A 22025-nucleotide genomic window follows, 5' to 3' on the forward strand; every position below is an offset into this window, starting at 1 on the left:
CTCGTTTTTCAACCACTCCACAAAATTATTGTTAACAAACTATAGTTTTGGCAAGTCGGTTAGGACATCTACTTTGTGCATGACACAAGTCATTTTTCCAACAATTGTTTACAGACAGATTATTTCACTTATAATTCACTGTATCACAATTCCAGTGGGTCAGAAGTTTACATACACTATGTTGACTGTGCCTTTAAACAGCTTGGAAAATTCCAGAAAATTATGTCATGGCTTTAGAAGCTTCTGATAGGCTAATTGACATCATTTGAGTCAATTGGAGGTGTACCTGTGGATGTATTTCAAGGCCTACCTTCAAACTCAGTGCCTCTTTGCTTGACATCATGGGAAAATCAAAAGAAATCAGCCAAGACCTCAGAAATAAAACTGTAGACCTTCACAAGTCTAGTTCATCTTTGGGAGCAATTTGCAAATGCCTGAAGGTACCACGTTCATCTGTACAAACAATAGTATGCAAGTATAAACACCATGGGACCATGCAGCCATCATACCGTTCAGGAAGGAGGCACGTTCTGTCTCCTAGAGATGAACGTACTTTGGTGCGAAAAGGGCAAATCAGTCCCAGAACAACAGCAAAAGGACCTTGTGAAGATGCTGGAGGAAACGGGTACAAAAGTGTCTATATCAACAGTAAAATGAGTCCTATATCGACATAACCTGAAAGTCTGCTCAGCAAGGAAGAAGCCACTGCTCCAAAACCGCCATAGAAAAGCCAGACTACAGGTTTGTAACTGCACATTGGGACAAAGATTGTACTTTTAGGAGAAATGTCCTCTGGTCTGATGAAAGAAAAATAGAACTGTTTGGCCATAATGATCATCGTTATGTTTGGAGGAAAAAGGGGGAGGCTTGCAAGCTGAAGAACACCATCCCAAACGTGAAGCACGGGTGTGGCAGCATCATGTTGTGGGGGTGCTTTGCTGCAGGAGGGACTGGTGCACTTCACAAAATAGATGGCATCATGAGGTAGGAAAATTATGTGGATATATTGAAGCAACATCTCAAGACATCAGTCAGGAAGTTAAAGCTTGGTCGCAAATGGGTCTTCCAAATGGACAATAACCCCAAGCATACTTCCAAAGTTGTGGCAAAATGGCTTGACTTCAATCCTATAGAAAATGTGTAGGCAGAACTGAAAAAGCGTGTGTGAGCATGGAGGCCTACAAACCTGACTCAGTTACACCAGCTCTGTCAGGAGGAATGGGCCAAAATTCACCCAACTTATTGTGGGAAGCTTGTGGAAGGCTACCCGAAACGTTTGACCCAAGTTAAACAATTTAAAGGCAATGCTACCAAATACTAATTGAGTGTATGTAAAGTTCTGACCCACTGGGAATGTGGTGAAAGAAATAAAAGCAGAAATAAATCATTCTCACAACTATTATTCTGACATTTCACATTCTTAAAATAAAGTGGTGATCCTAACTGACCTAAAACAGGGAATTTTTACTAGGATTAAATGTCAGGAATTGTGAAAAACTGAGTTTAAATCTATTTGGCTAAGATGTATGTAAACTTCCGACTTCAACTGTATGTAGGCTACATATACAGTACCAGTCAAAAGTTTGGACACACCTACTCATTCAAGGGTTTTTCTTTATTTCTACTATTTTCTACATTGTAAAATAATAGTGAAGACATCAAAACTATGAAATAACACATATGGAATCCATGTGGTAACCAAAAAAGTGTTAAACATATCAAAATATATTTTAGATTCTTCAAAGTAGATGACAGCTTTGCACACTCTTGGCATTCTCTCAACCAGCTTCATGAGGTAGTCACCTGTAATGCATTTCAACTAACAGTTGTGCCTTGTTAAAAGTTAATTTGTGGAATTTCTTTCCTTAATGCGTTTGAGCCAATCAGTTGTGTTGTGACAAGGTAGGGTTGGTATACAGAAGATAGCCCAGTTTGGTAAAAGATCCAAGTCCATATTATGGCAAGAACAGCTCAAATAAGCAAAGAGAAATGACAGTCCATCATTACTTTAAGACAAAGGTCACTCAATACGGAAAATTTCAAGAACTTTGAAAGTTTCTTCAAGTGATTTTACATTTACATTTTAGTCATTTAGCAGACGCTCTTATCCAGAGCGACTTACAGTAGAGTGCATACATTTTATTACATTATTTTTTTTACATACTGAGACAAGGATATCCCTACCGGCCAAACCCTCCCTACCGGCCAAACCCTCCCTAACCCGGACGACGCTATGCCAATTGTGCGTCGCCCCACGGATCTCCCGGTTGCGGCCGGCTGCGACAGAGCCTGGGCGCGAACCCAGAGACTCTGGTGGCGCAGCTAGCACTGCGATGCAGTGCCCTAGACCACTGCGCCACCCGCAAGTGATGTTGCAAAAACCATCAAGCGCTATGATGAAACTCTCAGGCTGCGTGAATCAGGCCTTCATGGTGGAATTGCTGGAAAGAAACCACCACTAAAGGACATGAATAAGAAGAAGAGTCTTGCTTGGACCAAGAAACATGAGCAATGGACATTCGACTGGTGGAAATCTGTCCTTTGGTATGAAGAGTACAAATTTGCGATTTTTTTTGTTCCAACCGTTGTCTTTGTGACGCAGAGTAGGTGAATGGATGATCTCTGCATGTGTGGTTCTCACTGTGAAGCATGGAGGAGGACGTGTGATGGTGTCGGGGTGCTTTGCTGGTGACACTGTCAGTGATTTATTTAGAATTCAAGGCACTCTTAACCAGCATGGCTACCAGAGCCTTCTGCAGCGATACGCCATCCCATCTGGTTTGCGCTTAGTGGGACTATCATTTGTTTTTCAACAGGACAATTACCCAACACACCTGCAGGCTGTGTAAGGGCTATTTGACCAAGAAGGAGAGTGATGAGTGCTACATCAGATTTACATTTACATTTTAGTCATTTAGCAGACGCTCTTATCCAGAGCGACTTACAGTAGAGTGCATACATTTTATTACAATTTTTTTTTTTTTTTTACATACTGAGACAAGGATATCCCTATCGGCCAAACCCTCCCTACCGGCCAAACCCTCCCTAACCCGGACGACGCTATGCCAATTGTGCGTCGCCCCACGGATCTCCCGGTTGCGGCCGGCTGCGACAGAGCCTGGGCGCGAACCCAGTCCAGCCTGGGCGCGAACCCAGAGACTCTGGTGGCGCAGCTAGCACTGCGATGCAGTGCCCTAGACCACTGCGCCACCCGGATACTCAGATGACCTCCACAATCACCCGACCTCAACCCAATTGAGATGGTTTGGGATGAGTTGGACCGCAGAGTGAAGGAAAAGCAGCCAACAAGTGCTCAGCATATGTTGGAACTCCTTAAAGACTGTTGGAAAAGCATTCCTCATGAAGCTGATTGAGAGAATGCCAAGAGTGTGCAAAGCTGTCATCAAGGCAAAGGGTGGCGACTTTGAAGAATCTAAAATATATTTTGATTTGTTTAACACTTATTTGGTTACTACATGATTCCATATGTGTTATTTCGTAGTTTTGATGTCTTCACTATTATTCTACAATGTATAAAATAGTAAAAATAAAGAAGAACCCTTGAATGAGTAGGTGTCCAAACTTTTGACTGTATCTTGTGCAGGTATGTACTCACCAATTTTCACCAAGGGACCAATTTTATGATTCAGTTATTTATCTGTTAAATATAAGAAGATATAAACCGGTATGACATGCCACACTACTTGGTGCTGATCATTGTCTGCCAGTAGGTTAATAAGAAACTCACAGAATGGTTATACACACACAGACATAGGCACATGTTCTGACAGTGTTTGGTGCTGCCCTTTGTAGGCTTTTAAAATGCAATGAGAAACCTCAGTCCCACACCCCCTTCCCTTGTTAATGCCACTTAGAGACAAGAAGAAAATAAATGATCTTTTAATTTATATACACATTTATAAATAAATATTTTAAATAAGAATGTATATAGATAAATGTGTGTGTGTGTATATATATATTTAGAGAGCAAGAGGGTGTGAGATGGAGAGAGGGAGATGAGCGGAGAGAAAGGGAGAGAAAGAAAAAAGGATAATGGACTCCGAGTGATCTCAAAAAAAGCACTCTTAGAAAATTATTTTTTTCCTGGACTGTTTTCCTCTCACTGGTTTCCAAGGCAACACCCACCCCCATTGCAACCCAATGGGGTTATGTACTGTATGTCATGTGACCAATGGGGAGGAGGCAGAACACTCTTTGCCTAGTGGATACTCCCGGGGTAGGCAGTCCAATCACACAAAGGCAAAGGAGGAGACACGTTCTTGGGCCAGTATCTGAACTGTACAGACTATGGCCCAACATTGTCAATGACCCAATATTGACGGAAACGTTGGACCCTTGCCTCAGGAGACCGCTGAAATAAGTATTGAGGAGAAGAGTTTCTCTGTGAGAGTACCTAACCAGTAACAGCCAGCCAATAGGAATAGGCTCCCCTTCACTCATAGCTTTTCTTTGGGTTACAATTAAGTTCGTATGTGTCATAAGCTTTCTTTGCTGGTTGGATCAACTGTATTATTTTTGTACATTGATGTTCCTGTGTCCTCCACTCACTATATGTCAAAGATATTTCCTATCCACTGTCCCACTGGGTGGGCACAAGTCTAATGATGGACTGAGCTACCAGCTACCCCTGAGTTAGGCATTGATGTTAATTAGGTTTAGGATTCAGACAGAGCATCACTTACCCCTTTGAAGAGTATGGACGGACAGCATATCCTGATTCTAATTCAGTCCTTATTGAACTGTAATGTTCCGGAACAGAATATTGAGAATAAGGTTCTAAGAACTCACTCCAGAAAGGGTTCAGAGTGACTCAGGGAGCTAGCTGAGTTCAGTCTGGGTCCTCTCACCAGTGTCTTCTACTAGCCTTGTATTCTTCTCACCTTGCACCTAAGACAAGACCCATAACCTTGATCATTGTGTACGTAAGCTCTATTTTTGTGAATGGTACTCAGTGTCAAATATATTTTCTCTTTATTCTCAATATTATAACACAATCTGAATTTTAAAAGACAGAATCAAGAAAATAAAAATTGAATTTTAAAAATATTTTGTTCTTGTGATTTAATGTTACCTTGGTTGTGATTTTTATTTCTCTGTTGATCTTTGATCATTTTATTTTTTATGTCATAACTGACTTTACAAGACAAAAAAGTGATCTATTTTTTTAAGAACCTAGGGAAATTCAAAAAAATCTATAACATTTCTGTCTTCCCCCCCAAAATGTACAAGAGGTATTTTGTTAGTTAAAGAGTAAACGAGTCAATCAGCTCGATATATATTGTACATTGGGTTACATTACATGTGCGTTAAAGAATGTAATAAAAGTATTTCTTTTGAATCAGTGAAGTCTGTCTTTTAAAAATGTAAATTCCCTCATCACAAACCTGGTTTATTCACATTTTAAAAATAATACCACTTACATCATGTAATGAAGTGGTAATAGTACGGCAACAAGTTCACAATGGAAACATTATTTGCCTAGATGTTCCTTAATTTCAGTATAATCATATTCTTGTTTTCAGGGTAATACACAATATACTTGTATGTGCTATAGTATAGAGGGGGTAACAAAAATAATATCTGAAATGACTAGATAGGTGTGAATATTATCGTGATGGCTCCCCCTAGCCTTACAACAAGCTAAGTGGAGCGTCTGCCATATTGCTCTCACTGATCCTGATCTGTGAACACTGAAGTTGTAAGAACTGAAAGGGCTAGGGACCAAAATGGGCCTATGTATAACACATTAGCCTGGTCCCATTCTGAAATAGGGCCCTGGATCATTCAGGATGTCATTGTAAAATGTTCAGATACAAATATATTGCACTGAACAGACATGATTGCCTGCATGTAGAAAATGTATTGGCCAACTGACATCAGCAACATTTTTTTTATATATAATATGCAGCAGTGTGAATATTGCAGCCCTCTGAATAAGGCACAAATGTTGCCAAAAACATTCACCCCTTGACACTGGGAAAGGAAAGTGAGCAGACTGAGATGCATCCATTGTCCCTAAGTAGAGCTGTCACATCTACGGCCCACAGCTAGTCCCTTCACCAATATCTCCTTTCCTTTACCTGTACGGGAGATTGGGTGAAGGTGAAAGAAGATTCCAAGTGGCATCCACCTTTTATTGTAGCAACCGCCTGTCCTCTCACAGATCAGCAGATAAAGAAGATAGCTAACACCTAACTCCTCGTGACATCAGTCTGGAATGGGTCTTTGATGTTGTTGGCACAAGGCCTAGATTAATTAAAGTGCTTTTACTGGTTGTCTCTCTGTCTTTCTCACTCAAAAACCCACACGCAAAACCATACACATCCCCCTACAATTACAACGGTTAGATTTTCAAACGCAAACAATGAGGTCTCAAACCCCGAGAAAAAAAAACATTTGAGACAACCAATCAAACCCGTCGCACAATTTCTAAACTAATATTGCATTAACACAGATTAGGCCTAGTCCTGGACTAAAAATAAAATTTCGGTAGATATTTTCCATTGTCATTTTCCATTGAGTGAATGCTCATAACACCTATAAACACATAAACCATGGTTCCAATGGTTTTTCCGACATTCATTTTTCACATCGTGAATATTACAAAAAAGTTTACCTTAACGTGACATTTTTGATAGTCATGTAATTCTCTCTTGGTCAAGGTGAGTTTTATCAACATATTCGCCTCAATTTACTTGCAAAAATGTGCAATGCTAATTATTGCTAAAAGTTACCTTGTCCAGAGAGATTTGCGAAGTTAAAACATCACACCAGGGTAAACCTACATGAAACACAGACCTTATATGAAGTGGCTGTGCAAAATCACAGATGGAAAAATGAATGGTGAAAAAACGATTGGAACCATTTCCGGGTTCTTTGACTCATACTGTGCATGCTCTACAAATTCAGAACTAGGTTTAGCATAAACCGTGTCTGGAAAACTAGTTAGATGTGTTCAAAAACAGAAGTGCTGTCATCATTGTGCCATGTAGTGGCACTGGGTTTACACCATTCCAACACAGAAACGTTTATTTGTAACATACTTAATTAAAAACATTTTGGAAGGAAAACTATTTAACTCATATTGTAAGTAACTATAGGTCATATTTCATATACATCTGGGAACAATGGACAGTTACTTTAATCCCCTTGGGCAATAGTGGGAGTTGCAAAATCGTCATCTAGCCACAGATTTTACTACTCCTTACAGGAAGTATGGTTGCCAGGCAAGTTCCACTCACCAAGGCATAAGGTAAACCAGCTGGAAGACGTGTATGGTCAAAGCAGCAGAGAAACTTCAGCGAGCTATTCCTAAAATCTAACTTTCGGCATTTATTTTGAAGCAGCTTGCACGTAAAGAAATAAACTAATATCCTGCTGCAAAAATGTCTGTCGCAGGCTTCAAGAAACAATTTTATAAAGCCAGCCAGGTCAGTGAACAACAACTTTTTACTTCGGCTAACGTTAGCTTGCTAGCGGTAGCTTTACTTCTGCAAAAGCTATTAATGTCATTTTTTACGAGGAAATATGTGACACAAATGTTTTTATCTAAATTACTCAACTTTTCATTTAGTCTAATGGATAACTTCAGTGGACGGGTAAAGTCCTCGCAAAGTTAAATCGGCATAGCGCGGGTGAGTTGGGTATGTTAGTTAGCTACTGTTAGCAGCTAACTAGATGTCAGTTCAGCACGGTTTAGAAACTCTTGACTGTGCAGTTACTTTGTTGCGTCGTTATGCAATTGACACAATGTTTACATTTACTTCGGCTAGCTCACTACAATGTTTAAATTTGCCATAAAAACACGTTTGAAAACAGCGCCATTGCAGTGATGTCATTATATGTTTGCATAGCTAGCTAAATTAGCTCGTGAGTTTCGTATCAGGATGTTGACTTGACTCACTTGAAATACTCCCCCCAATCTCTGCTGAGTTCAGCAGAAAAATTCAGCCACTCTCCTGACATTCATCCTGGCCTGGGTTTACGGCCAGATTTCCATTGGAGGGATGGGTAAAGCAGGGTAGACTAGAGGTTAATTAAACTAGCTGTGTGAGTGAGCAAGACATTCAACCTTTTTATCTGAGCTCAACCAACAAGTGTGTGTCAGGATGATGTCATGGACATTTTATTACAATAGCTAAATATATTGGTAAAACTACAGATACTTATCTGTACCGCCTGCATTGCCATATCAATTGTCATGACTACAGAGAATGCACCTCTGACTGAAGTTACCATCATGTGTCCGTTTGTTGGGAGGGAAGTGTAGTGTTTCTGGATGGAGATGGACATTCCATTCCTTCCAGACCCACCACACTGTTATTCTCTCTACAAACTATTCCCTTCCCCCTCTACCATTCCCTTCATCTGTCCATCTCCATGAGAAATGATCTTGTAGTTGGAGTGATAGTGCTAATTTGCATATGGGGATGATTGGTAACCATGATTGACTCCGTGGGTCTACCAGCCATAACAGGTGAATTCCTCACTCACGCGCTATGAGTAGCACGGTCTCTACTTGCCAGATACAAACATGCTTCTTACCCTTTTGTGGAATTTATTGCGTGATGTAGTTGTCACACTAACAATAGCGCTTATCTAATAATACGTTTGTTATTGAACGGATATGAAACGCATTGTAGCCTTTGCCGATACGAACAGAACCTGCATTTGGCATCAAGGGAAATAACTACAGAACAGTTTGTATAGTCCTAAGGAAGTCATCCGACAGCTTTGAGAGAGAGAAACTGTTGAAATGGGCCTATTAGGTTTTTGTAAATACACTTGAGGCCCTCCATAAATACTGCTGTAACACAATGTGTTGTGTGTGTGTGTGTGAACTGGAATGGCCCCTGACTGTACCACTCACCTCTAGAGCATATCCTAGTCTCAGACAGGTTATTTTGCATAGGCGCCCATTAGGCTGGGCCTAGTCACACTCAAACCCCTGTCATTAAATGTCCCATGAGTGTGCAGAGACTCAGACGTACCCTTATTATGAGGTCATCTGCTATGTTATAGGGGCCTGTTTTGGAAATACGAGTGCAGTCTGTTGTAGTGTTGTCACGATTAAGGTTGGGTGATATTTGGGAGACCTCTTATATGATATTCTGCTCCAAATTTCACAATATCCAATATAACTGTTTTGCCACGTTAATGACAATGTTTCCAGACTGCAATTGTTGTGCTTATTTACAATATTATAGTCGTATTCACATGGTGAAAAAATAAGGCTTTGTTGTGACATGACTATCATTAATGTGATGAATGCTATTCATTGAATAATTACCTACTACGTTTAATTATTACTCAATTAAATTAAACATGTAACAGTTAACTCATTAGGAATTTGGGGCACCACGGGAAAAGTTAATTTAATGAGTTACCGTTTCCCAAATTAACTCAAGAATATATCGATATCATACCAGTCATCAATCAATCATTTCCTCATATCACTCGTTCTGAATGTTGTTGACTTTGTAAATCTGGACGAACCCTAACTTAAGTGATGAATCAGCGAAACATTATTTATTTACAAACTAAATAATCACACACAAATACATAAATGCACACACACGGTATAGGTTATTGATTACTAACATAATGCAATGAAAACAGTCCCTAGTGGACTAACCCGATATGATGGCTTGTTACACAATTGAAAGGGGGTGGGGAAAGAAAGAACGGGAGAGACAGAGTGGACTTATCGTACATACATTTGGAAACTACGTTCACCGTAAGTATGAATATTTAGCACCCTAACAACTGCTCATTCGGATTAGAAATGCAACATACACTTACTCGTAGATGTCCTTCTCTGTCGTCTCTCTGAAACCACTCGGTCTGTTTATGGCAAGTAATTAGATGTAAGTCTCTGGTTGTCCACCAGAGGTCACAATGTTCTTAGTTGTAGGCTTATTTTGTTCTGGAGTGTTCTTAGAATGGATACATCAGAGGTGTACCACACGGTGGTGAAAGGGATCTGTCTTCCCTCTCGTCTTTGGTCAATTGTCCTAGACTACTTTATATACCAGCTGCAGACTGGGAATGTTTGGTCTAGTCTTCACCTTCAAGGGTTGGCAGGTAGCCTAGTGGTTAGAGCGTTGGTCCAGTAACCAAAAGGTTGCTGGGTTGAATCCCCAAGCTGACAAGGTAAAAATCTGTCGTTCTGCCCCTGAGCAAGGCACTGTTCCCTGGTAGGCTGTCATTGTAAATAAGAATTTGTTCTTAACTGACTTGCCGAGTTAAATAAAGGTTACATCGTCACTTGGTCTTTACCATTTTCTGGTCTTGTAGTTTTAACCATTTCAACGTGTGGACCACATTCTCTGGTCTGTATTTAAATTCTCAGCGAATCCTTTTAAGCACTCTGGTCTTGGAGGGTGTTCTGTCCTGTTGACACAATGTCTGTGCTCACATGGGCGTGGTTACTGACTGGGCCCAGGTTTAAAAGAAAAGCCATTATCTAATTTAAAGGCTACAATCACGCTTCTATCGTTTCAAAAGTATTCTTATACGTCATTTATTTTATACAACATTTAGATGCAAACCTGATAACTAGGACGTGTACACTTTCAGTTACAGTTATCTTGTTATACATTCTTTCTGATGACATCACAAAATAGACATTTAAAGTATTCCATCCCTCATCATCCCCAATGTTTGGATGTGGAAATATATTGTCCCGGTGTCTGATGTTGAAGTTTTGGCAAGAGTCTCGCTCTATACACAGCACATTCCTTTGTTCAATACTGCAGGGCAAGAGAGAGAAAGTTTACGACCAGAGTTAAGTCATAAAACCTGCTCAACTCCCCCCTTCCTCTCTGGTGGGAGAGAGGAGGGGGGGGGGGGTCTGGCTATCTGTCAGCCTTGTGCCGAGCTGATCTGGCGCCTTTGATCCTTACTAAGGAGAGAGAGTCATGACAGCTTAGTTCATCAATTTAGATGTAATTTTCAACATATTGATACAGCCTAACTGATAAAACTGCACAGTTTTGATTAGTACATTTCAAATAGAGTATAGTCTTACACTTCACGATATATCGTCAATGTCAAATATCACGATATTCTATTTAATCATATATCGGCCCAACGCTAGTCACGATACCCAAATTTTAGTATCACTACTTTATACCAGGGGTATTCAACTCTGACCCTACGAGGTCTGGAGCCTGCTGATTGTTCAACCTGATAATTAATTGCACCCACCTGGTGTCCCAGGTCTAAATCAGTCCCTGATTAGAAGGCAGCACTGGGGGGAAAAACACATTGGAACAGGCTTTGAGGTCCAGAGTTGAGTTTGAGGGCTCTATACTATCACGATACTGCAGAAGAAGAAAATAAAATAAAAAGTTGGGAGATGGACTGATTTTCCTTTTTTGTGGGGGGAGATTTGCTCTCAATCACGTCATTTATTTATAGAGCATCCAATGCTTCTGTTTTTCTAAGTCCACAACCATGCTGAAATCACATAGGAGACAATTTTTGAGTTTTGGTAAAAATCTAAATATTGATTTGAGTAGTTACCCTTTATTTCAAGTGCTCATGCACCTAGGGCTGTTTTTGTTTAGCAGGGTTTCTTTAGCTCACATGGAGTTTGCAAAACAAGTGCCCACTTGATTGATGCAAATAATCCTGATTCTGCCAAGTAGGTGTAGGCTAGTTTGTACTTAACTTGAGAAGGCTTTTGGGAAAGCCTTTCCATCTACTAGAAAACAGTTATCATTAGCATTCCTAATGGCTACACAAACTGGTAGACATACTCACACCGCTAACACACACACAGACGGGGGGGATTCCCGTGCCGTTACCTTTTCAGAAAGTTTCGGGGAATACGAATCACTGATGCATTCTGTTAATGTCTTATGATAAACTTGGGAAAATGTGTTGCTTTTGTAATTAGTTCAGTATATTTAGTTGATTTCCAAATGTGAGACGTTTTGATAGAAGAACCAAAAGTAACATTCTAATACCGGACCGTTCTTAATGTTGTAGTATTGAAAAAGCGCTTGAAGTATTGGTACACTGTGCAACGCTAGTCTGTTGGTGTGTTACTCACCCTGTGTCTGGTGGGGTGACTTGTTCGCTTATGGGTGTGGGTCATGGTGTGTTTTGTAAATCTTGCAACGCAGCAGTAGTGCCCAAACCGGATTCCTGGGTCGTTATTTTTGCCAGGAGAACCGATCAGGTCAACAGCCTGCCAATAAACACACACACATACACACAGTCACTTCCACACACACACTATCTCACACTCACTCGCATGCAAAGCATTATGCACGTACAATAACAACGTCAGTAACAGTCTGTTGGCACGCACGCGTATACAGACACTCTTGCGCCTCCTCTTCTCTCTCTGACACAGTTCAAGCTCATTTGTTAGTCACGGTCAACATGAACTTGAAATGATGTCATGTCAAATTTCAACGCCTATGACATTGAAAACCAATACGTAGTTGCTTCATTTTGTGTCACTGAACGCCATACATTAGTCTGTTCCATTTCATAATATTGACTCTACTGTCATATGAGGAATTATTTAGAGTTGGCTCTTGGCAACATATGTTGATAATTTTGCTGCTCGGGTTTTAAAACTAGTAGCCTACTCGTTGCTACATCTTGAACCGCAGATCATGGAATAGGCTATGGCAGCATTAATGCACGGAGGGAGAACCTGCCAAACGGCTGGTGCTCATCATGTGAACGCACACCAGAGAGATGTGTTGAGAACATGAACAAACGCACCAGAAATATGTTCCCACTCCCAGGCAGGCCCACCTCCAGTTCTACGTTATGTCATATAGCATCATGTGGATTACAGCTATCAGTAGCTGAAGCCTGGCCACTGTGCATGTAATGTGACAGCATTGAGCACGCCAGGTTATGTGACTATGGTAACTGCAACAGTTATTGCACTAAAGGTGCGAGTTTCACGATTCATGGCAACAACTGAAGCAGGACTGAAGCAGGCGTACGGTCTTTGAGAGTGTATTGCACACTGATGGGCAGGTTATTAAGGTTGATGAGTAGTTACTAGTTGATACGTTTTAATCAGTTGTGTAAAACTTTTGGAATGGAGCAAAAGCTTGCATGCACTGGGTCTCCATGACTTGGATGAAAGAACACTGCTAATGTAAAGACTGGTTGATTAACCCATCTGCTGTGTGCATGTAGTGAGATAAGTGCCCTGGAGACAGCTGCACTGAGTCACATGGTGGAGGAATATTCAATAAGAGTCTGATTTTTACCTGCCAATCAACCAAAAGCTTCTGGTGCTTATGTGCACATGGGTGTGTCTGTGTGAGAACGTCTCTGTCTGTGAAAGTGTTCCTGTCTGTCGGTGACTTGTGGGGTCCACTCTGGTGACTTTTTAAAAGGACATTTTACACCAACATGAATTAAAATAAAATTATGCTGACAGCAACAAAAAAAACGTTTTTTTTTTTTAAAAACCACTTTTTTTTGTATGTTTTGTTGGGGGGGTTACAGGTACATTATCCATTTAAATGTTAACGTTTGTAAGACATGTACCCGTAGGCTGCCACTCAAAAGAGAGAAAAGAAAATGGCAAGAAATACATAAAGGAATAATAAATTCAGTATGAAAAAAACCTAAAAACAAAGTGGTCATCTGTGTGCTCGTCGTCCTCACCAGGGTCTTGACCGGACTGCAGATCGGAGTCGTAACTGACTTCAGTGGGCCAATGCTCACCCTCGATGGCCACGGGCACACTGGACAAGTGTGCTCTTCACTGATGAATCCCGGTTTCAACTGTACCGGGCAGATGGCAGACAGAGTGTATGGCTCGTGTGAGCGAGCGGTTTGCTGATGTCAACGTTGTAAACAGAGTGCCCCATGGTGGAGTTATGGTATGGGCAGGCATAAGCTACTGACAACGAACACAATTGCATTTTATCGATGGCAATTTGAATGTACAGTGATACCATGATGAGATCCTGAGGCCCGTTGTCGTGCCGTTCGTCCGCCGCCATCACCTCATATTTCAGCATGATAATGCACTGCCCCATGTCGCAAGGATCTGTACACAATTCCTGGAAACTGAAAATGTCCCAGTTCTTCCATGGCCTGGATACTCACCAGACATGTCACCCATTTGAGCATGTTTAGGATGCTCTGGATCGACGTGTACGACAGCGTGTTCCAGTTTCCGCCAATATCCAGCAACTTTGCACAGCCATTTAAGAGGAGTGGGACAACATTACACAGGCCACAATCAACAGCCTGATCAACTCTATGCAAAGGAGATGTCGCGCTGCATGAGGCAAATGGTGGTCACACCACATACTGACTGGTTTTCTGATCCATGCCTCTACCTTTTTTTCTAAGGTATCGCTGACCAACAGATGCAAATTTGTATTCCCAGTCATGTGAAATCCATAGATTAGGGCCTAATCAAATTATTTCAATTGACTGATTTACTTTTATATGAACTGTAATTCAGTAAAATATTTGAAATAGTAGCATATAGAGGTGAAATGTTGTATTGACCATGTTCAGTGTAGACTGCTAAGAGTAGACATGTCCTGTAATGAACCAGCACAGACTGGAGAAGAGCAAACTTTCTCCATCACATGGTCAATACAACGTTTCACTTCTATATGCTACTATTCTGTCTGAATTAGGCCTGCTTTGTTGTGATCGAAAATTCATGTCCCGTGCAGAATGGATGTGAAAGAGACTTGTAGTGAACATATTATTCTCCTCCCTTTCTCTCTGCCTTGTCCTTTTGTAGATGGTGAGTGAGAAGGTAGGGGGTGCAGAAGGAACCAAGCTGGATGAAGACTTCAAAGATTTGGAGAAGGTAAGGGCTCTTTCCCCTTAACAAAACGACCCTCCTGTACTACAAACGAAAGTTTTTCTTAAACTTCTTGTACATAATTCTCTTACCCTTTCTCTCTTCCCCACAGAGGGCAGATGTTACCAGCAAAGCGGTGGTTGACCTAATCTCTAAAACCTCTGAGTACCTGCAGCCCAACCCAGCGTCCAGGGCCAAGCTGACCATGCTGAACACAGTGTCTAAGATCCGGGGCCAGGTGAAGAGCCCTGGCTACCCCCAGGCTGAGGGGCTGCTGGGGGAGAGCATGGCCAAGTTCGGACGAGAGATGGGAGAGGACACCAACTTTGGTAAGAAAGAAAAATTGGTTTCATAAATTGACATACGTTTTTTATTTTAGCCTTTGCCCCTCAAAATACAGAATTCCAAGTGTGTTTGTGTGTGTGTGTATGAAGTAGTGACCACTCAAAAGAGTACTCAACAGAAGAACATTGTCCTTTGTGGCAGTTGAGTGGATTGTGTACCCACTCATGTAACTGTGTTTGTCCTGTAGGTGGGGCCCTGGTGGACGTGGGCGAGTCCATGAAGAGGCTGGCCGAAGTCAAGGACTCTCTGGATATCGACGTCAAGCAAAACTTTATCGACCCACTGCAGGCCGTCGTCGACAAGGACATCAAAGATATCCAGGTACAGATCAAGAATGAGTGATTCTCAACTCTCCCCCAATGTTACACATTTTTGTTCTAACCCTGCACAATCAACTAAGGGAGGGCTCTCTCCTTCTCCCTGCTCAGCATCTTCTGAAGAAGCTGGAGGGCAGGCGTCTGGACTACGACTATAAGAAGAAGCGGCAGGGGAAGATCCCAGACGAGGAGCTGAGATCGGCCCTGGAGAAGTTCCATGAGTCCAAAGAGATGGCTGAGAGCTCCATGCACAACCTGCTGGAGACTGACGTGAGTCATCAAATCAAATTGTATTAGTCACATGCGCCGAATACAACAGGTGTAGACCTTAGAGGGAAACGCTTACTTACAAGCCCTTAACCAACAATGCAGTTTAAAAAATATGAATAAGAATAAGAAATAAAAGGAACATGTAATTAAAGGGCAGCAGTAAAATAACAATAGCGAGACTATATACAGGGGGGTACAGGTACAGAGTCAATGTGCGGGGGCACCGGTTAGTCGAGGTAATTAAGGTAATATGTACATGTAGGTAGAGTGATTATGCATAGATAATAACAGAGTAGCAGCGGCATAAAAATGCACGCATGACTAAGTCGCTTTGGATAAATGTCTGCTAAATTATATACAGGTAACTGCCAAAATAATGGAAACACTTTTGTAAATTAGGGATACAAAGTATATTGAAAACAGGTGCTTCCAGACAGGTTTGGTTCCAGAGTTAATTAACCAATTAACTTCCCATCATGCTTAGGGTCATGTATAAAAATGCTTGATAGGGCATTATTTTGGCTACCATGGCTATGCCCCCATAGGACACATAGTAATGCCAAAATAACATGCAAAACACACATATATTTTAGCTAAACAGGTGTGGCTCAAAACAGGTGGCTCTGCCCCACCTGCCCTGAATGATGGGTCGCCACTGCCTGTATACTATATATAGGGCTCCTTACAAATGAATTGGTCATAAAGTGCTCCCTTAACAGAAACATACAGTATGTGCCTAAACTCCTCAATAGCAAGTATAAACAACAGTGACAAGGAAGAAAGGGAGCCTATTTTCCATTGGTTGTCTGGGTAGGTCAGAGCTAGTATGATCGTCATGCCATATGAGGTTTCATACTCCCAAGCCATAATACCCTATCGCTAGCATTAGCATTGGCACTAGATTTGGCATCAATGTTAGCATTAGCCTTGATGAGTATTTCAGGACCAGAATGCAGTCAGCTTGCCACGACTACATAGCAGGTGAGTGGAACATATACCCCAAAACATGCATGCGCCAGTTTTCCCGCAGAAGTTGCCATTTATTAAAACTGAACTTGGTGTGAGAATGTGCTTCACTCCACACAAACTTCAGACCATGTGTGCGCACATTTTCTAGTGGTTGAAGTATTGTATTGTGTGCAAATGGGGATGAATAAAAAACCAGATGCAGCCATTGGCAGTTAGTGGGCCTAAGAGTGAAAATCTGTGTTAAAAAAAATAAAAAATAAAAATAATTAGACATAGGAAATAGTTTTCTATTTATTTTATTTCCATAACCATTGCAGAATAAATTCCTCACATTCTGCCCGTGATGCATCCCCAAAGTAGCCATACAACAAATGCCCATGCACATCTCTAATTTAATTGAGCCCAGTAGCTTAGTAAATAGAGAGGCTATGTATTTCAAGCTTTGCTGTTGCCTATGCCATCCCATTGGCAGCACGGTTTATAACAGGATAAAGTTGAATTTAACAGGTGAACAGGCAGTTGATCTTTTACATTGAAGTACAGTGCCTTCGGAAAGTATTCAGACCCCTTGTCTTTTTCTATGTTTGGTTATAGCTTTATTCTAAAAAGGATTAAATAAAAATACATAAGTATTCAGACCCTTTACTCAGTACTTTGTTGAAGCACCTTTGGCAGCGGTTACAACATCGAGTCTTCTTGGGTATGACGCTACAAGCTTGGCACACCTGTATTTGGGGAGTTTCTCCCATTCTTCTCTGAAGATCCTCTCAAGCTCTGTCAGGTTGGATGGAGAGCTTTGCTGCACAGCTATTTTCAGGTCTCTCCAGAGATGTTCGATCGGGTTCAAGTCTGGGCTCTGGCTGGGCCACTAAAGGACATTCACAGACTTGTCCCGAAGCCACTCCTGCGTTGTCTTGGCTGTGTGCTTAGGGTCGTTTTCCTATTGGAAGGTGAACGTTCGCCCCAGTCTGAGGTGCTGAGTGCTCTGGAACAGGTTTTCATCAAGGATCTCACTGTACTTTGCGCTGTACATCTTTGCCTCGATCTTGACCTGTCTCCCAGTCCCTGCCACTGAAAAACATCCCCACAGCATGATGCTGCTGCAAACATGGTTCACCGTAGGGATGGTGCCAGGTTTTGGTTTTCCTCAACGTGACGCTTGGCATTCAGGCCAACGAGTTCAATCTTGGTTTCATCAGACCAGAGAATCTTGTTTCTCATGTTCTGAGAGTCCTTTAGGTGCCTTTTGGCAAACTCCAAGCGGGCTGTCATGTACCTTTTTCTGAGGAGTGGCTCCACTGTCAGTGACCTTTTGGTTTTTGGTCACCTCCCTGACCAAGGCCTTTCTCCCCCGACTGCTCAGTTTGTCTGGGTGGCTAGTTCCAAACTTCTTCCATTTAAGAATGATGGAGGCCACTGTGTTCTTCAATGCTGCAGTCATTTTTTGGTACCGTTCCCCAGATCTGTGCCTCGACACAATCCTGTCTCTGAGCACTACGGAAAATTCCTTCGACCTCATGGCTTGCTTTTTGCTCTGACATGCATTGTCAACTGTGAGACCTTATATAGACAGGTGCCTTTCCAAATAATGTACAATCAATTGAATTTGCCACAGGTGGACTCCAGTCAAGTTGTAGAAACATCTGAAGGATGATCAATGGAAACGGGATGCACCTGATCTCAATTTAGAGTCTCATAGCAAAGAGTCTGAATACTCACCACCCCTAATGCCAAGAGTGTGCAAAGCTGTCATGGCTACTTTGAAGTGGCTACTTTGAAGAATCTCAAATATAAAATATATTTTGATTTGTTTAACACTTTTTTTTGGTTACTACATGATTCCATATGTGTTATTTCATAGTTTTGATGTCTTCACTATTATTCTACAATGTAGAAAATAGTAAAAATAAAGAAACCCTGGAATGAGTAGGTGTGTCCAACATTTTAGAATAGGGCTGTAACAAAATGTGGAAAAAGTGAAGGGGTCTAAATACTTTCCGAAGGCACTATGTATGCAACATAGTAAGTAGCCTACTGTAATGTCAATGTTTTTGAGTAGTTCCAGAACTTGCTGGCAGTCCAGCATATTTAGGATTGGGGTTAAAGTCGATGCAAAACATTGTTGAATTCAAACGTTCTGCTGACAGATCCACAACAATTAGCGGCATATTTTATTTAAGAATCTGTCAGTCCTTTGCCAAATACTGCATAAATTACTGCAAAAGATGAAAAGATTCTGCCAACACCTTCAAAGACATTTTGATCAAGTTTGCCATTGCTCTTTCTTTTAGAAACTGACGTGGCCTAATTCCAATAGTTCCAGATTATGCAGCAAATAAATGGTGTGTTCACAATAAAAGGTGAATGGAGGGTGTTTTCCAGGCAGAGTTATGCTTGTTCACGCGCGCACACTTTTAAGACGGGTCTGATTTATAACATCTCTATTTTTAGACATATTCATTTCAGAAATTGCGCACGCAGAAATTGTGTGTGAAATTTACGCAACTGTTATATACGAGGCCCATGTTAGGTATTAAACTTTTTGTTCCATCAGGGTATGGAGTGAGTAGAACACGTGTTAGTCAGGAACAAAGCAGTTTTGAGAGTCAGAAAATAGGCCTTGTGAGGGGAGACGATGAAGAACAATGAAGCAAACGTGCCAAAGTGTAAGTGTGCCATGGTAATGGCATTTCTTGTCCAGTCCCCCTGTACAAATAATACATCTGACTGATTTCTGTGCTTGTATGTAGGTGGAGCAGGTGAGTCAGATGGCTTCTCTGGTGGAATCCCAGCTGCAGTATCACAAACAGGCCGTGCAGGTTCTGGAGGAGCTGACTGACAAACTCCAAGACCGGTATTTAAGCTCTCTGTGTGTGTGTGTGTGTGTGTGTGTGTGTGTGTGTGTGTGTGTGTGTGTGTGTGTGTGTGTGTGTGTGTGTGTGTGTGTGTGTGTGTGTGTGTGTGTGGACATCTACAATTCAGTTGAAGATGTTTGTGTTGAATGTCACTGTGTGTGTGTGTGACCTGAGTCATCCCCTCTCCTGTGTGTGTATCAGGGTGAACGAGGCCCAGTCTCGCCCCAGGCGTGAGTACACTGCTAAACCCAAACCCTCCTTTGACTACGGCGAGCCGGAGCACTCAAACGGAGGATACTCCCCCACTGCCAACCCCCCTTCCTACTCATCCGGTAAGATTGGCCCTTAGCTGCGTGTGGTGTGTGTGCTTTTGTCCCTGTCTGTGTGTATCTATTGTCTCACCAGCCCAGAACTGATCTTTCTATATGTATGTATAGCCCCCCTTGTAGAAGTTCCATCCTTCCACAGAACACCGTCCATGAAGAACAATCAACACTGTGAGTGTGTGTGTGAGTCTGTGAAAGTGACACTTAAATGTTTTTTTATAACATGGAATGGTGTGTGTTGAATGCTTTAACCCTCCCATCCCCTGCATGTCACCACAAAGAGTATATGTTTGGTCACTAACACACACCCACATGCCCAAGCCTCTACAACCACTAAACTAACCCTGTGCGCTGGATCTGGTAACTGGTAACGGTTCCCTTCAGCCCTCTGAACCCAGCGGTTCGGAGGTTTCTGAAGCGTTCTGGTTCCGGAAGTGTGCCTCTCCTGCATCTCCCTCATTTAAACTCTGGAAGTGGTCCTGGTTTGAAAATGCTAACTGTGTTTCAGAAGAATGCAACATTTTTCAAGTTTCCTTTTTCTCTTTCCAACACATTCCTCTCCTTCCCTGTCCCCAGCCTCTGAGCCGTGCGCTAAGGCATTATATGACTTTGATCCGGAGAACGAGGGTGAGCTGGGCTTCCGCGAGGGCGACATCATCACGCTGACCAACCGCATCGACGAGAACTGGTTCGAGGGCACACTCCACGACCAATCAGGATTCTTCCCCAACAACTACGTAGAGGTGGTGGTGCCCCTGTAACGCTCAGAGAGGAGAAGAGCATGAGAGGGAGGGAGATGGGAGACGAGGGGGCATCTCAATTGTCTGAAGTGGGTCACTGGTCTAAATAAAAGGAGATCTCGGCATGAGGAAAGTAGCTGAGGAGAGAGGTCACTTTAGATTGAGATTCACCCAATGATGGATGGACAGAAAAAAGTGAGGGAGACAGGATATGGATGCTGACGGAGGGAAAAGTTAGTACAACATTGGGGTTGGGTGTATCTTTGTTTTCATTCTCTATGCACCTGTGCACTTTCTACTCTTCACCTCCCTTACCGGGAGATCTGAAGAAGGGGTTCCTAGAGGAGATGTTTGTGTTATTATGCGTGACCTGTACCTATGAACACTACCAGGCTATGCTGTAAGCAGACCTAGGGGGAAAAACTGCAGCAAAATTGCCTTGCGATTGTTGCCTTTAATCACTCATTTACTTTACGTTGTCCTCATTTCTAGGCAGAAGTGTTTAAATATGTGTTACTCTTCCACGAGTGGGAATTAAAAGGCTGTTTCATTTTAATGCACACACGCCCTCTTCTTTTATAGACAAACACAAGAGGTGGAGCGTGAGATGGATCTCTGTTTTAGCACTTACATGCTGCCCTCTGCTGGTCTACGTGTGTTATACCGTCAGGAGTAGGATGAAGTTGCAATAGATACTGATCCGTTTTGCGTGTTACCCCCCTAATGGTTTATTTCATGGTCCTTTTTTCAAACTCATAATCTATTCCATACTTGTCAAATGTGATTTCTGCTTGTATGTGGAATAACTAGCCTGTTTCTACTGAAGCCAACGTGGCCATTGTCTTGGTATGGCAACAATATGGGGTTGGGCACCGAGGCTAGTGAATAACTGTAGTGAATGGTCCTTTTCTGTTGGCGTACACACAGCTCTGCTGGTCAGAGTTGTACTACGTCTCTGAACACTATCTCTGTTTAGTACTGTTACTGCTGCTAGGCTGCCTTTCATAGACTCTGTCTGCAATACCCCTTTGCCTTCCTCTCCTCTATCTCTGCCTTTACACTAACTTTTACATGGTCTAATTATCAAAAAAGGGGACATTTTGCATTTCTCACAAAGTCCTTAGTTCTGAATGTGTTTTTGTGTTCTAAAACCGATTTGTAGTAATCTGCACCCTCTGACAATAACCCTAGTCTCTGTGCCTGAGGGCTGAAACCAAAGTAACATACTTTTTTGGGGGAGAGTGGAGATGGATACCACAGTGGCCTATAATTGACTTGCTACAGTCAGTCTGTGTACAGTCAGTAAGGTATATGTCTGTCAGTATGCATCGCTTGTTGACACGGCTGGCAGTGTCTTGGAGAATGTA

At 42.0% G+C, this 22025-nt stretch overlaps 1 protein-coding gene across 2 annotated transcripts; it reads left to right on the forward strand.

Moving 5' to 3' along the window:
- Positions 1-7235: 7235 nt before the first annotated feature.
- Positions 7236-20881, forward strand: LOC139559807 (endophilin-A2-like). 2 transcript variants are annotated; one of them, XM_071376168.1, is made up of 9 exons: positions 7272-7451; positions 14774-14842; positions 14949-15165; positions 15369-15502; positions 15610-15768; positions 19488-19591; positions 19794-19924; positions 20030-20089; positions 20495-20881. In XM_071376168.1, exons 1-9 carry the CDS (start codon positions 7407-7409, stop codon positions 20677-20679), a joined length of 1104 nt encoding a protein of 367 aa, XP_071232269.1. In that variant the 5' UTR covers positions 7272-7406; the 3' UTR covers positions 20680-20881. The 2 variants fall into 2 exon arrangements, with proteins under 2 accessions (XP_071232270.1, XP_071232269.1); XM_071376169.1 differs by lacking the exon at positions 20030-20089 and having other exon boundaries at positions 7236-7451.
- Positions 20882-22025: the final 1144 nt, after the last annotated feature.

The sequence above is a fragment of the Salvelinus alpinus genome, chromosome 30, assembly GCF_045679555.1.
Source record: "Salvelinus alpinus chromosome 30, SLU_Salpinus.1, whole genome shotgun sequence".
Lineage (NCBI taxonomy): Eukaryota > Metazoa > Chordata > Actinopteri > Salmoniformes > Salmonidae > Salvelinus > Salvelinus alpinus.

Excerpts from the sequence above, each read along its gene's own strand:
- LOC139559807 (XM_071376168.1), top strand. The coding sequence starts at position 7,407 with ATGTCTGTCGCAGGCTTCAAGAAACAATTTTATAAAGCCAGCCAG. Across the intron at positions 15,769-19,487 it reads ACAACCTGCTGGAGACTGAC|GTGGAGCAGGTGAGTCAGAT; the intron begins GTGAGTCATCAA and ends GCTTGTATGTAG. Across the intron at positions 19,925-20,029 it reads CCCCCCTTCCTACTCATCCG|CCCCCCTTGTAGAAGTTCCA; the intron begins GTAAGATTGGCC and ends ATGTATGTATAG.